Source organism: Phaseolus vulgaris, chromosome 10 (genome assembly GCF_000499845.2).
Source record: "Phaseolus vulgaris cultivar G19833 chromosome 10, P. vulgaris v2.0, whole genome shotgun sequence".
Lineage (NCBI taxonomy): Eukaryota > Viridiplantae > Streptophyta > Magnoliopsida > Fabales > Fabaceae > Phaseolus > Phaseolus vulgaris.
The window spans coordinates 4,641,108-4,657,585 of NC_023750.2; the positions used below are offsets into that span (position 1 = coordinate 4,641,108).

At 31.8% G+C, this 16,478-nt stretch overlaps 1 protein-coding gene and 1 pseudogene across 1 annotated transcript; one reads left to right on the plus strand and one right to left on the minus strand.

Moving 5' to 3' along the window:
• Nucleotides 1–449: 449 nt before the first annotated feature.
• LOC137818964 (uncharacterized) lies at nt 450–7,116 on the minus strand (annotated as a pseudogene).
• A 2,930-nt stretch (nt 7,117–10,046) lies between these two features.
• LOC137818861 (G-type lectin S-receptor-like serine/threonine-protein kinase LECRK3) lies at nt 10,047–12,864 on the plus strand. The gene has a single exon (XM_068622490.1). The coding sequence runs from the start codon at nt 10,212–10,214 to the stop codon at nt 12,648–12,650; it is 2,439 nt and encodes an 812-aa protein (XP_068478591.1). The 5' UTR covers nt 10,047–10,211; the 3' UTR covers nt 12,651–12,864.
• The last annotated feature ends 3,614 nt before the right edge of the window (nt 12,865–16,478 follow it).

Sequence of the window (16,478 nt, forward strand, 5' to 3'; positions counted from 1 at the left end):
CTACAATTAATGCAATTTTTTGTAGCGTGATAATAATATTATTTCTAACTTTAGGTCATTATAACCACACACATATATTTGTATTAATAATCATTATCATAAATTAAATATTATGATAAATTTGAATTTAATAATTATTACATTTTGTAAAAATATAGATTTAATTTATACTTATTTAAAAATAAAAAATAATGCATATTCTAAAATAAAATTAAGAAGTGTATACATATATGGTCATTACAAATATGTAGGTGATTTATTTTGAGGTAATTAATGCTCTTGCAATATTTATGGACTTCATGAATAAAATTGTCCTTACTTTAACAAAGTACTCTTTATATATCATATCCACATATACTTAATCTTATGAAGAGCATGAAAAATACATGAGAGATGTACTTGGTGTGTTACAGGAGAAAAAGTTGAAAGAAATTAAGTTTTGGGGCATGTGGTATCAAACAAAGGATTTTTTAAGGTTCCACAAGCAAATTAATCGAACTATTTACAGTTAGAACAGGCAAAAATAAAGGAACAAATTTGAAAAAGATAATGAAACATTCATTTAGAGATATATGTAAGTATGGCTCAGAATCCAGCGAGTACTATCTCTTCCAATTCTTCAACAAAATTCTGGATGTGATCTCATAGAAACACTTTGCTGAAAAAACAAAACAACACTATGAATCAGAAAATTAAAAATAATAAAATCAATAAATTGTAAATAGTATATAAAATGATAACAAAAAATACCTTAAATACTTGTGGATCCAAATACAGAACTGAGGAAGTCATCATCCTCAGAGAAAATCTGCAAGTTCTTGGAGTCCATGAGGAAGTCAATTGCCTCCTCATTGAACTTCAGCAAAAGAGCCAACCTGATGAGCTCAGAGAGTGGAGCAACATGATCGTGATTCTCCATCAAAACACCCTCTGATATGGCTTCTGAAAAATATGTTGCATACTTTACCAAGCCAGCATTTTCACCATGCCAGTTCATTTGGGTGAAAAACATTGAACTTTGACTCTCCCAACGAACCATTCTGTTTTCCCTTTTGGTAATGATGTTCCCTGATGATAATGACAAACTATAACTTACATTTATTGAATCTTTGATTTCAAAGAAACTCAAGTTGAGTAGACCTTTGACAGCTTCATGCCTCTTGTTTGGTTCCATTTTAAGGCTGGAACAAGCAAGAAAACCAAGAATAAGTTTCACCAACACCTTCACATTACAAACATTAGCAGCATCAATCTGCTTAAGTTCAACAACATTCGGCAGTGAGGGATCTTCAGTGCATATACACTCAGATACACTTCGAGCACCAATCTTTCTGTACAAATCAGATAAATCATTCCTAGATGACGGCACCAAGTCCTGAGGATACCAGACAAAGACTTTCTCCATCTCAAATAGCCTCTTCATATGAAGGTTGTCAGGAATGAAAACATCTTTCTTCTCTAGCAAGAATATCTCATTGTTGCCTGAAGTAGCAGGAAGCTTCAGGAACCTTTTAGAAAGTTTTTTCTCAGTATCTAAGGTAAAATGGTGTAACATATATAACCAGAACTTATGGCACTTGTCGTATGACAGCTGTTCCACTGAACTCTCCCATTCATTCCAAAGGTTGACATAATCATCAACTGAGGGCTTATTCCTGACTTTCATGTCTGAGGAGAAAAAGGGAAGAATCTTCTTATCATAGATATCTTCTAGAACATAAAATTTGGAAGCAAAAAGATTATCAGGATCATGTATCACACATTCTTTTGCATGCACCCACTTTGCACTTTCTAGTATCCAAATCTTAGTGGTTGCTGCTACATCCTGAGTTTGGCGGTGTTCACTTAAGTACCTATAAAATCCAAAATGTTGTGATAATTTGACCCAAAATAAATATCAGGAATCTGATCGAGTAAAGAATATAATAAGTCTGTAACAAAAGAACATGTTGACAATAATAAATGATTATTTTCTACCTCGATGTTAGTTAACACACACATAGAGATTCCTTTTAGTTCGAAAATTCTATAACAGAAACTCACAGTAATCCAAATTCTATAATATGACTTCATCTAGTGACCCAAATAATCTTATTAAAGAGAAAATAGTAATAAATCCTTGGACAAAAGTTTGAACACAAAAGACAAAAAAATATATTCTTGAGAGATTATTTGCTTAGCAGCCAAAAATATGCTTGAGTTGAGAGTACCTGTATATTTGCACAATAGTGTTATCATCGGAGACAGAGTCAAGGTACTTAGCAGCCAAAACACATCCTTCCTCAAGGTCAACAATGACTCCTATTTCTTTGAGTTCTTTTTTGTAAGATGCAATTTGGGGACCATAAAAATTGGCATCAATGAAAAGCCCATCAGTTGGCTTGAAGTACACACCCCACTTGGAATAGAACAACAGACACTGATCTGGAGACTTATAACCATCATGAGTTTTCAACCAGTTTGTAGACAATCTTTTTTTGAAGGCTTCATCAAGGGGCGACACAGCCCCTTTGAGTAGAAGTCGAATACACTTCAAAAAAGAAAAGACACTTTCAGGAGCAATGGTGGAGGGATCTGAAGGAAAATTTAAATGTTCAAGCACAAAGTTCACCCCATCTTTCAATTCAGTAACAACACCAAAGCTCTTCAGCTCTTTCTTGTACTCATGAATTTCTGTACCATAAAAGCTGTCATCAATGAAAGGAAGACAAGTTATTGAAGAAATAGATTTCCATGACACACCATCAAGAATGCAATCTCTTGGAACACTATAACCACAATTCCTGGTAAGCAACCACTTCTCATTTCGTATGGTCTCTAAGAGATCAGCAGGAAATTTATATTGAGTTCCCTTCAGCACTCTGTGACATGAAAGAAACGATTTCACGTGTTGTTGTTTAAAGGAAGTTTTGGATGCCTTCTGTTTGAACTGACGAACAAATCCTTTGATAGCTTCCTCAAAGTCAACCACCACCCCTATTTGCTTCAATTCACCTTTGTAACTGAAAATCCTCTCTTCGTAGAATTTTTAATCAATCACAGGAAGACCACCAAATACCTCCAAAATGCAGCCCCATACAGGATCAGACAAAAAACAATCACCTGGAAATTTGAAACCCATGTTCGTCTTCACGCAGCTTGAAGTCTTGATTGAATTCACAAGTTCAACCGAGGCAGAGGAAAACTTTACGCATTCCATCAACAACAGAAACGCCTCAGCATTCAAAATGGCAAAGTTTGATGGTAATTCTAAATGATCAAAGACAACTTGATGATAGTTACTACTAAAGCCAACAATCACACCAAGCAACATAAGCTCCTCTTTGAAATTATAAATTTCCTTACCAAAATAAGTTCTATCAATAAAAGGAATAGCACTAATTTGTGCTGCAAATTCCCATTCCTCCTCATATAACACAGATCCCTCAGGAGACCTGAGACCAAGAGATGTATTCAACCACTTACCTTTCTTGACGCAGTTAACAAATTTGTCTAAAGGAAGAATACGTTCCCTCAGACATTTAATGAATTCAAGAATCAGAATAACATGATTGCGGCTTAAATTGTAATTTTCTGCTCTATTCATTAATTCTTTTCCAATGAATTCGCAAGCCTCCTCATAACTGAACATCACACCAACAATTTTCAGTTCCTCCTTATACTGATGTATCCTACTTCCATAGAACGTCTCATCAACGAGTGGAATGTCTACAAGAGCAGAACAACTTTCCAGAATTCTTCCCAAAGATGATTCAATAAAGAATGATTTTGAAGGTGGCATCCATCCATTGACTGTAACTTTGAGCCAGCTGCCATTCTTTATGCATTCTAAGAATCTCTGTGGTATACCATCTGACTTGGAATTTAGGTTCTTAATCCAATGCAAAAGCAAAAAGGCATTCTCTTTTGTAAGTCGTGTATCTGCCGCAGAAAATCCAGCATTGGGAGGGTATAAATCAGGAATATCAGAAGCACCGAGGTGATCAGTCATGAATTTGATGAGCTTCTGGTAGTCTGTAGATTGACCCGCATAAGTAGACCTATTCAAGTATACCTCTCTCAGCTCAACATAATTTTGATTCACCCAAGGATTTGACACCATCAACTTTGCCCAATTGCTTACTCTAGCTGGCAAAAGAACCTTTTCTCTAGATGTATTCACATTGCCATACTTGTCCACAATTGGCATAGACTTACAGAGTTCGTCAACTTCAAAGCTGGAAATGTAATCTTTGGAAAAAGAATGATACAGGAAATTAGCATATATAATGGCAAGCTTGGAGTCGTTTAATATGGAGATGCAAAGGTTTTCTGCAAAATCGTACACATTCAAAGTAGTAAATCTGACTTCATTTTCTAGCCACTCCAGCAAAGTAGTCCTTTGAGGAAAAGTTAAGATAGCTTGCTGAGTAGGTTCAGGGATAAAATATTGATCGGTTACACAAGAAAATTCCATGTTCCAACTAATAAACCAAGATTGAGGACAAGACTTCTTAGAATCTGCCTGAACCAATTCCTTGGACCCCTTTCTACAATCATAAACACTGCAATGCGATACACTCCCATCAGAACACACATACTTAAGCAATGGAATGTACGCCATGTTGGACCCATCAAAGAAAGACTTCCAATTTGTAGAAAAAAAGAGTAAAAGATTGAGATACGATTTTTCAGATAATCTATCCACAAGAACTGAATTCTTAATGCACTTTTCATACCAGGGAGATTTAACATGTTCTACACCTAAAAACTCGAGTATGAGGTCATACTCACTCATATCAAGAGCACAACTCAAGATTTTCCTTTCATCATAAGAAGATAGGTTGTGCAAGTGTATTCCTTCAGCCCGAGCATCATTCAAAACATTCCAGAACCCAGGCAGAAGCCGTCCTACTTCACGTGGCTTACAGAAGTGCTTCTGCTCCTTGTAAGTCTCTATGGGAATTATGTTTTCTTCAAGCAGTTTCTTTTTTATTTTCTCCCTCACGTAGTATAATTTCTCGTATGAAGAACTTCTGATTGGAATGAATTTGAACATGTTTGCCAGAGTGGATACAGGAGCTTGATCTGACCCTAAGATAAGCGCTTTGAATGAATCAACAAAAGCTGTTGGAACACATTCTAGTATTCCATGGTTCCACTTGTCATCCATGAGAATTGTTTCCCTAGAAGATGCCAAGACAAAATCTGCTTGAATTATGAATGGGAAATTAGTGACCATTTCTGTGGGAAGAAAAGCATAGACCCCAGATGAGCTCATTCCCCTATTAAGCCTATCCTGATGTGGGAAGGCTAATGTAACAACCCACTCCTCCACATCCTTTCTCTTTTCCACCACATTTTCCATCCTCACAGGAAACTTTTGCCTCCACATATAGTAGCTGCATTCCTTATCGGAACCACCATTTTCCGCAGCGGTTAAGTGCAAAGTGTAGGACTCAGCATTCATGTTTTTCCTGGAAACAAAGTTAACCTCACTTGAAATTGATATTGCACTAACTTTATTTTTCTTGGAATCCTCATTAAGTTCTCTTACAGAAAGATGTCTGATCTTCGCAAGAAACAAGAGAAGTTCTGGATGAAAGTTTGAGAGCTGCAGTTTCACAGGAGTGACTTTATCAGGCTTCAGAGGTAAGACAATTGTTGTAGTTGGAAGCAAATCAACTCCACCACCATATATGTCTTTTATGTCTTGAAGCGTTGGCTTCTCCTTAACCCACTCAGGAACTATATACCCAAGGCCACATTGTGGACAAGGCTTCTCGTTGAAGCGTATCTGATATCCATTGCTGAAAATATATGGCTGAGTGGTAACCAGAAACACACTCTTGAACCCAATTCCTACAAGTCAACCAAAGGGAAAATTATGTCATGCAATGCACCACCTTTAACTCAGAAAAATCTCTTATATTAATCATGCAAATTCATTTATGTGGTGTTTTTCAAATAGATGACCAATGTTAATTTGAGTTCATATATTTCACAACAAAAGCAGTATTATTCTCTAAAACATTGTGACTGCCAAAAAAAATCAAACACACCGGCACACTCTAATGACAAGGCATTGCATTAATTCAAATACGTTGTTGGCATGTATGAATAATTCATTCTGGTATTTTAACACTATTTTTTCTTCACTTAAAACAAGATCTTTGTAACAAGATTTTGAGACAGACAAGAGAAAGCATGTACCTTTTTCTCCAATGTAACCACTGCTCCTGTTGCCTTTCTTTGTGGACCGTCCAATACTGCATACAGATTCAATGTTTTTGTGGGAGAAACCCTTTTCATTGTTGAAAATCAGTAATGTAGCTGGAGCACCAGTAGCTGTAATGTCCTTGGAAGTTATGATGAACTCCAGTGACGGCTTCACTCCTTTAGAGTACAGATTATCTTCTGCATTCTGTTAAAAGTAACAGTAGATTGATAGTGTTATATTATCTAACAGTTTAATCATTTACCACATGAAGCAACAAATTGAACACAAAAATAAGAGAAAATATATCATAGGCAGCAATTTTTTTCTGATTTCATTAACATGCCTTAACTTTACATTGTGAAGCAGCCCTATCAAATATAATGAATGGATAAATCCACAATTCAAAATGATTCTACACGTCCAAAGTAGATAAATAATTGTAAGGAACTTCATTTTTAGAGAAAAGTTTTCAAAATATAATTCAGATTATGTTAACAGTATTATAAAAATTACATAAAAATACTATAATAAAATACTATACTACATCAAAATGATTCTCTATGTTATTTTGTCAACACAACCTACACAGAAAGCACCAAGTTAAGGTGGTGACTTATATCTCCTTGCAAGTTTCTGTTAGCATCTTTTACGTTGGATTACACATTCAATCTAACACTGAATAAATAAATAAGTAGAACTGCTATTGGGGAAACACATTGAAACATTGAGATGTATGCTGCTAAGTAGTAAGTGGGAACCTGAATGAGTTCCATCAGAAAGTGAACATCTTTGGTATAAAGCTCAACAGACAGATTTTTGACAGCTTGGTGCAAATCTTCTATCAGAGGGTTTGGATCTTTGCCAATGGAAAATTTGTTCCTTCGTATTTCTTCAATGTGCTTCTTTGGTGTACCCATTTTCTAACTTACAACTATTTGATCACTTCTCACAATCACAACCAAAGGGTTAGAGAAAGTTAATATATATAACAGAAAAGGGTGATCAAGTTAAGGAGATGAAAAGTCTAAGGGCACTCTTGAAAATGTAAGAAATAGAGAATATGTTACTACTGATTTCTACTAAAAATAAGAACTTGAAAATAGTTCAAAGAAATAGAGCATAAGACTAAATATGATTTTCTGAAGAAAGCAAAGCAATTTTGATCCCTTTAAGAATAGCCCCATTGTGAATCTCTTTAAGAATTTGCCCCATTGTGAATCTAGGAAAACTATTCTTTTCTCAAATTTTCATCAGTTGGTAATTTTCTATTTCATACTATTCTTATAGAAGTACTTAAATGCACATGATGAAGATTGCAGCACCTTCACAATGCAGGACCTTCGGAATTATTATTTTCATTAATATAAAAAATAAAATTTTGTAAAACAAATAAGTTTTTATAAACAAAAACTTTTAGTTGTCCACCAAATCTATCTACTCTTTTTAAAATAATCTTCATCCAAAACTACATTGGTTCTCGTCAACTGACCTTGATCGGTTAGTAGTGGTGGATTCTGGGTCAACTTTTCTTTTCTGTTGTTGCAACTTTGAGATGCTTGAAATCTACAATGAAGAGAGTTCCACTTGGTTACAAGACTTCAACGATCAAGTTAATGAGAACATATAAGTATGAGTATAGTGTCTGGAATAACACTTATCTTTGATTAGAGTCTTAAGGACCTTTTTATAGTATAGATCCTCATTTAGAAATTAATAAACATAAAGATATTATGTTAATATATCCTTTATTTATTCTAGAGATGTGGACATTTAGAATAAATATATACGTCTAACCGACTTAGTTATATTGTCAGTTGTTTTTATATTTATTACTGTTTTTTTAATATATTTTGTCAGTTGTTTATGCCAACTCCTTAATGCATCATTGGGCCAGAATAATATACTTAAAATAATATAATAATTTTACTCAAAATATCATATATTTTATACCGATAAAATCAAATCCCAATACACTTTAGTATATAAAAATATGTTTACACCATTCAATAAATTTATAAACCACAAAATCAAAAAAAAACAATTATCTGAATAAATTTAAGAATTTCACCGTTAACTAAGTATCAACCTCAATAACTAAATATTCATAAAAATTATATTTCCTTTCTTGATTTATCCAACATCATTATAAATTGATTCTTCTAATCTCCACAATTATATCTCTCTTAAGATACTACAAACCTTCAATCCGAAAATTCCTCGTATAATAACTAAATATTTATATTTTATATCAATTTTTAACCCATAATATCACATGTTACCAAAATAGATTTTTCTCCTTCAAAAATTAAAAATCCTTTTTTTTCTAATTCTAACCTTAAATATAACAAATATGATGAAAATAATAGAAAATATTTGCTTTGTTACGTTAATCACTCTTTCATGCATGTATATTTTCATTCATCAAAATAAGTGAAAACTGTGGGACCCATGTGCATTTAAATAATTTTTGAAGAATAAAACTGAAAAATATGCAGTAGCTTGAAACCAAAAACCTCATGCAACAACACTACTTTATAGTTTTTTTTTATCAATTAGATGTTAGTTTTCTTTATATTTTAATTACATTTAAATATTAGATTAATATTGAAATTAGTATTTGAAAATGATTTCAATTTATATCAGAAATTTAAAATGAATATTAGAATGGAAATTGATATTTTAGTTAAAAAATTATGTCGATGTTTAAAATTGGTGATTTTATATGGTGAACGATTTATATTCGTTTGAGATTTAATATAATCATTGAGTGATTTATTTTTGTAAGTTTTGATTTGAACACGTTTTATTATTCCTTGAATATAATATTCATATTCCTATACTTTCTTTAGCTATCAATCTCTTCGTTGAATTATAATATTATTTATCATTTAATCAATAGCATTAAAATATTCATATTTAAATATAATAATTAATTAAATTAGTTGTTTAAATTTTAAAAAGGTGAAATGTAATATAAGTAGGATTCCTGTAATATATAATATAGTCTATATAAAGTAAAATAGAAAAATGTAGTATAATCGAACTATGACCTTTGTTATGTGAAGTAAGTAACACTCTTAGATCTCACAAGATTATTAAGCTTTATTCACCTCATTAAGATTAAATAAATATAAAATACCTTTAATTTCTAGCCTTAATAATAACTTTATTTTATAGATATTTTATTTTTATAATTTCAATTTCTTAACTTTTAATTATTCGTAATTGATTGTTAAGTTCCTTTTTTTATCATCCCTATTTTTTTTTTAATTTTCACTTAATTATTTTTAGTTTTCCTTTAAACATGACATATTAATAATCAGAGAAAACAAGTAACACTCATAATTAAATTAGAATAAAAAAACACAAAATACTTATGAATAATTAAAAAAAAACTATAAAATTATGAATTTTTCTTGAATTTTATATAATATAAAAACCAAAATTACTATGAGATATTATTAGAGACCAAAAGTTTTCATGATTGGAATATTCTTTCCTCTCCTAAATTTTATTTTTTTTCTAAAAGTTGTGGAGACTAGACTAATGATTTACTTGTTTTAAATATAATGATTTATTTTTTTTAAATATTAAAAAATATACTTTAATATTTATGGATAATTTGATACCATCGATAATGATACTTCGATAAGTCGATAAGGTAGGTAAAAATATTTTGTTATAATAAATTTTAAATGAATCTAATATCATATCTTTCGATCTAATTTAACTTCGTGACTTTTAAGTAAAAAAAAAAATAATAATAATAATAATATTATTATGGAAAATGGTTTCTAAATGTCAATGTCAATGTTTGGAAGGAAGAAATTTCCACAGCATTGTTGGAGAGGTGTGTGTATGTGTGTGATTGGTGTTACTTTTTGTCCAAATTGACCAAGTCCATCTCATGCATTCAACAAAGACAAAGACTTTTACCACCATCATACTGCATTCCTATTTATCATCAATCAATGAGCCTAACTAAAATGTAAGGACCAAGTTGATTCTATCCATGGCTTCCCCTTTGATTCCCTTTCTCTTCCTCTCAATCATTCTGTTACCCTTTCAACTCATCACTGTTGTAGCCCAAACAAAAACCAACTTAGCTATTGGTGATTCTTATACTGCAGCAAAAAGCACCACCCCATGGTTGGTTTCATCACCTTCTGGTGACTTTGCCTTTGGTTTCCTCCCACTTGAGGACTCTCCTGATCATTTCATACTTTGCATTTGGTATGCCAAGATTCAAGGCAACACCATTGTTTGGTTTGCCAATAGGGAAAAGCCTGCACCAAAGGACTCAAAGGTGGAGCTTACTGCTAATGATGGGTTGGTTCTCACTGCCCCAAATGGTGACAAGTTATGGAATACTGGAACCAGTGTTACAGTTTCTAGGGGTTTGTTTAATGACACTGGAAACTTTGTGCTTCAGGATGGTGACTCCAACAGTGCTTGGGAGAGTTTCAAGGATTATAGAAACACCTTGCTGCCCTATCAGACTCTGCAAAGGGGCCAAAAGCTTTCTTCTATGCTTAGGGAGAATGATTTCAACAGGGGCAGGTTTGAGCTATTTTTCCAAAATGATGGTAATCTTGTGATGCACTCTTTGAATTTACCATCTGGGTATTCTAATGAAAACTACTATGAAACTGGAACCATTGAGTCCAACACTTCTAGTGCTGGGACACAATTGGTGTTTGATAGCTCAGGAGATATGTATATTTTGAGAGCGAACAATGAAAGGTATAATTTGTCAGAAGAGGGTGTTGGAGTTTCCACCACTCAGTTTTACCTTAGAGCAACTCTTGATTTTTATGGGGTGTTCACACTCTATCGACATCCTAAGGGTTCTTCTGGCAGTGGAGGTTGGACCCCAGTGTGGTCTTATCCAGATAATATCTGTAAGAATTATCTTGCTGCTGCAAGTAGTGGTGTTTGTGGATATAATAGCATATGCAGTTTAAGAGATGATAAGAGACCAACTTGTCAGTGTCCAAAATGGTACTCCTTGGCTGACCCTAGTGATCCCTATGGTAGTTGCAAACCAGATTTTGTACAAGAATGTTTTGAAGGTGATCTTAGTAAAAGAAAGGATCTATATGAGTTTGAAGTGTTGACAGATACTGATTGGCCTCTTTCAGATTATGAGCTTCAAAGACCCTTTAATGAAGACCAATGCAAACAATCTTGTATGGAAGATTGTATGTGTTATGTTGCCATTTTCAGGCTAGGTGACAGCTGCTGGAAGAAGAAGTTGCCACTTTCAAATGGTAGAGTTGATGCCACACTTAATGGTGCAAAGGCCTTCATGAAAGTGAGGAAGGACAACTCCTCCTTGATTACTCCTCTAATCACTGTGAAGAACAATAGGAATACTTTGATTTTGGTTCTGTCAGTGCTTTTTGGTACTTCTGCTTTTCTCAATCTCATATTGGTTTGTGCAATCTGCATGAGCACTTGCTATGTTTTCAAGTACAAGAAGAGGCTTAGAAGACATGGCAAAAGTGGCACTACTGTGGGAACCAACTTGCGTTGCTTCACTTATGAGGAACTTGAAGAGGCCACTGATGGCTTTGGCAAAGTGCTAGGGAAGGGAGCTTTTGGCGTTGTATATGAAGGCGTCGTCAACATAGGTTCTGTTACTCGTGTGGCGGTGAAAAGATTGAACACTTTTCTCTTGGAAGAGGTTCAGAAGGAATTCAAGAATGAACTGAATATCATTGGACTCACACACCACAAGAACTTGGTTCGTTTACTTGGATTTTGTGAGACTGACTCAGAAAGGTTACTTGTTTATGAGTACATGGGCAATGGCACTTTAGCAAGTCTTCTTTTTAATGTCGAGAAACCAAGTTGGAAACTGAGGCTACAAATTGCATCTGGGGTTGCTAGAGGACTTCTATATTTGCATGAAGAGTGCATCACACAGATCATCCACTGTGACATAAAGCCTCAGAACATACTCCTTGATGATTACTATGTTGCAAGAATTTCAGACTTTGGATTGGCCAAGCTTTTGAACATGAATCAGAGCAGAACCAACACTGCAATAAGGGGAACAAAAGGGTATGTTGCACTTGAATGGTTCAAAAACATGCCAATCACGGCTAAAGTGGATGTCTATAGTTATGGGATGGTGTTGCTTGAGATAGTTTCATGCAGAAAAAGTGTAGAATTTGATGAAGAAGATGAATCCAGAGCAATCCTAAGTGAATGGGCTTATGACTGCTACTCTGAAGGTTCTCTTCATACCTTGGTTGAGGGTGATAAGGAGGCATTGGATGACATGAAGACAGTGGAGAAGTTGGTGATGATTGCCCTTTGGTGTGTGCAAGAGGATCCTGGTTTTAGACCAACCATGAGAAATGTGACACAGATGCTTGAAGGTGTTGTTGAAGTGGAGGTGCCACCATGTCCCTCACAAGTTAGTATTCAATATTCCCTAAACTAATCAGTTACCTGTGTTATCTACATTCCTTGTGAACTGTAGGATTTGGAGGTATGTATGTTCATTTGCAGTGACAAGTTTGGGGTTTTTAAGATCAATTCACCCTTTTGTATTAACTAGTTTGGTAAACAAGTTGTTATGTTTTGGATTGAGGAAGTGTAAGTAACTTAAATAAACCATCTAAGCAAAATAAATGAAGCAGAAACTACTTACATTATACTCAGATCTTACAATTTCACAAGCTTCTCAGATAGCAGAATTCTGAACAATTGTTTGCAATAGCACATAAAACTAAACCAGATATGCATAACTCTTTTTCTCTCAAAATGTTGAAATTAGGTTTTGAAAATCGATTTTCATGTTCAACACTCACTTGCAACAAAAGTTGTTAGAATTCATGAGTCAAGTATAGATTTTTTTTTATCCCATAATTTTTTCATCCATCCTCCTCGTACTATAAGAAATTCCAAAATTATCCATCCCAGATTCTACAATCCAAAATACAAATTTTAACTTTCAAATTCTATAACACGATAAGTATTTGAATTCAACATCTCGAAATTAAAGAAAAACGTTTAATAAAAAATGTCAAAGGATAAATTGATTATTTTTTAAAGTATGTGGTGCAAGAAGAAACTTCTCTCACTTCATAATTATCTGGATTCCACATCTCGAAATTAAAGAAAAACGTTTAATAAAAAATGTCAAAGGATAAATTGATTATTTTTTAAAGTATGTGGTGCAGGAAGAAACTTCTCTCACTTCATAATTCATAACACATTCACAAGATTCAGTAAGACGAAAATATTTTTTTTTATATTTAATAGTGTGTTTTTGTCTTTATAAAATTCATAGATTGTTTAGCTTTCGATAGTCATCCAATGTAGTAGTCGGACCTAAGTCATTTTTATAATAAAATTTAAATATAGTATTATATATATAACATTATAGATATTATTTTATACTATTTTTCAGTTAGAATAGTAATAATGTATCTACATGTATTACCTTAAAAATGTATATATTTAATAAAATATTTTATTAGTAAATTTATTAGTACAATTAAAATCAAAATTTCATTGAAAATCAGAACATCATAATAATTTTTGTTATCCATATATTATTACGCATGTGTCGTGAGAATAATATTTTGAAATAATTTACCTAATTCATCTAAATGAAAAAAAAAATTATTGAAAATTTACATTTTCATTAGTTTTAAAAAATAAAACATTTTTTTATGCAAATTGGTCTGTAACTCAACTTGCATTTCGTATGCGGGACGAGACAATTTGACCTATATTTTACGGAAAAAGTGAAACAAGCCAATGCGAAACATGTCAGCTCGCATTGTCATTCCTACAAACATTAAACTAAAATAATAAACATTTTCATATATCAATAATTACATAAATAATTTTATTATTTTAGGAACAAATTAGAAGGGAAAGTAACAATTCAATAACTAAATTTAAAGTTATATATGCATAGTTTGAACTAACTTCTTCACAAATAATTTCAGACAAAAAATAAATAAAATACTTTTTTTCAAAAATTAAAACTAATTTATGTATAAGATAATTTATAAGACTCTTTCGTACAATTTTTCTACATTAAATTTTTACCTTTTGTACAAATTAATTTTATCTTTGAAGAAAAAAAAATCCTTTTTTTTTCTCTTAAAAGTGTTTTGGGAGTTAATCTTTCATCCTATTGAAATAGACAAATCCCAATATTCACCAAGAAAAAATACCTCAATAAGCATACATGCATAACTAATATATATTGAATAAATAAGAAAAACAAAAAAAAAATCACTTACATAAGATAGTTAATGGAAAGTTGATTAAAATTGGAAATTAGTCACACAAATAAATAAGATTGACGAACAAGTAAAATAGGGATATCTAAAATATCTAAAATAGGCGGCGAGAAAATAAATAAATAAATAAATAATTTTTTTCCTTAAAAAAATTAAATTTAAACAATGGTTTTCAAAAAAACAAAAAATGAATTAAAAATAAATAAAGTAACACAATAAATGTGAAAGGACTAGACTATACTTTAGTAATAAACAGACAGAAAGGTAAATCATTTTTTTTTCTAAATTTTCCAATAACAAAAAAATTATTAAAAGCCAAAGATGATTGATTATGAATTATATGAATGTAAGCTGTTATAATTTAATCAACTAAATGCCAAATAATTGAGTTAAGGTTACCCGATAATTAGTTATTGCTTAATATAATTGATTATTAATTTATGAATAAATTTTTTGACTGAAAAATAATATAAAATAACTGATTATTTAAGTATATAATACATTATATTAAGAAAATAATCACTCATTTTAAGAAAATAATCACTTATTTCGATAATGCCACTTACCAACATATTTGTAAATATATAACTAAATATTATATGTCAACACGGTTAATTCAAAAGCAATAAAATTATTATTAGAAAGAAATTCATATATTCATTCAATTTTAAGTATAAATAGTACTAAATTTTCTTAGAAGTACTAATTTCAATACAAGACAATTTTAAAGATATTATTTAATCTTAAAAAATATTATTTAACATAAACTATAATGACCCACCTTACTTTCTATTATAAAATAAGTATTTTAAAATTAAAGTAAAATGCTATTCAGAAAGATTTGTCAACTAAGCATTGATAATGACTAAGATTAGCATTTTGAGGCAGTTTCTTCCCGCACCCCACAACTTTGTAAATTCCGAAACTGACCCCACAATTTCGGGATCTGGGAGTGTGCTACGGATTCATCAATTTGGAAGTGAATCATGTTGCATTCCAGATGAGCGATGTTCCGGAAGTAAAGTTTGTATAAATTATTGATTTCTGGATTGCTGAATCCGGAAGCCTAATTTCTATTACGGATTAGTGGATCTGGAATGATTTTTTTCAATTATGGATTTCTGAATCCGGAATGCATATTTTGAATTACGGATTAGTGGATTCGGAATGGTTTTTTCAATTATGGATGTTTTGCATTTTTTTATTTTGGATTAACACTATCATTCATGTACTACCGGAAGCATCAATCCGGGAGATTACCGGATGCGCCAATCCAAAAATTTACCGGATTTCATAATCCAGAATACAAAAAAAAATGTACAATTTATATAGGGACACTTTTGTCTTTTTGCAACCTTGTGGGGTGCAGGAAGAAAAATGTAGGGGTGCAGGAAGAAATTGACGCACTTTGATCCTAGAGTTAATGTTGACTAGCTTGGTATCAAACTTTTTTGTTTTTTCTTAAAAAGTCTTGACAAAAATATATTTAAAAAAATTGAGGAGTTTAACTGAGAAATGTTTACGGAGGATTTTGTTTGATTTTTGGTTAAAAATATTTAAATTAATATAGAAATTAAATAAAGCAATCTAATCATAACCATAATTTAACGTGAACTAATTAACATTAAGCAACCATAAAAAATGTTATGGTTTTACTACACAAATGGCAAACATAAACTAATTAACACTAACTAGATATTTAAATGAACAATAATTTTATCATAAACTAATTACATGCATACATAAACAATGGTTTCACTAACTAAATAATAATTTAACTCTAGTTAATTAAGAGCATGTTTAAACTAACTTCTAATGGCATAGTGATGCCTAACACGAAAATTTTATAAAAAAAAAATAATTTCTAATAAGACTTTTAAAAAAATAGAAAAAAAAATTGAAATTAATTTTCCCATAAATTAAATTTAACACATGTATGAATTAATTTGTAAAAGTTTTCTCATATAATTTTTTTGAATTTTTATGTTTAACTGGCAGATAAGCTAGTT

Bases quoted from the DNA above. Each gene is read 5' to 3' on its own strand.
- LOC137818861 (XM_068622490.1), top strand. From the start codon at position 10,212: ATGGCTTCCCCTTTGATTCCCTTTCTCTTCCTCTCAATCATTCTGTTA.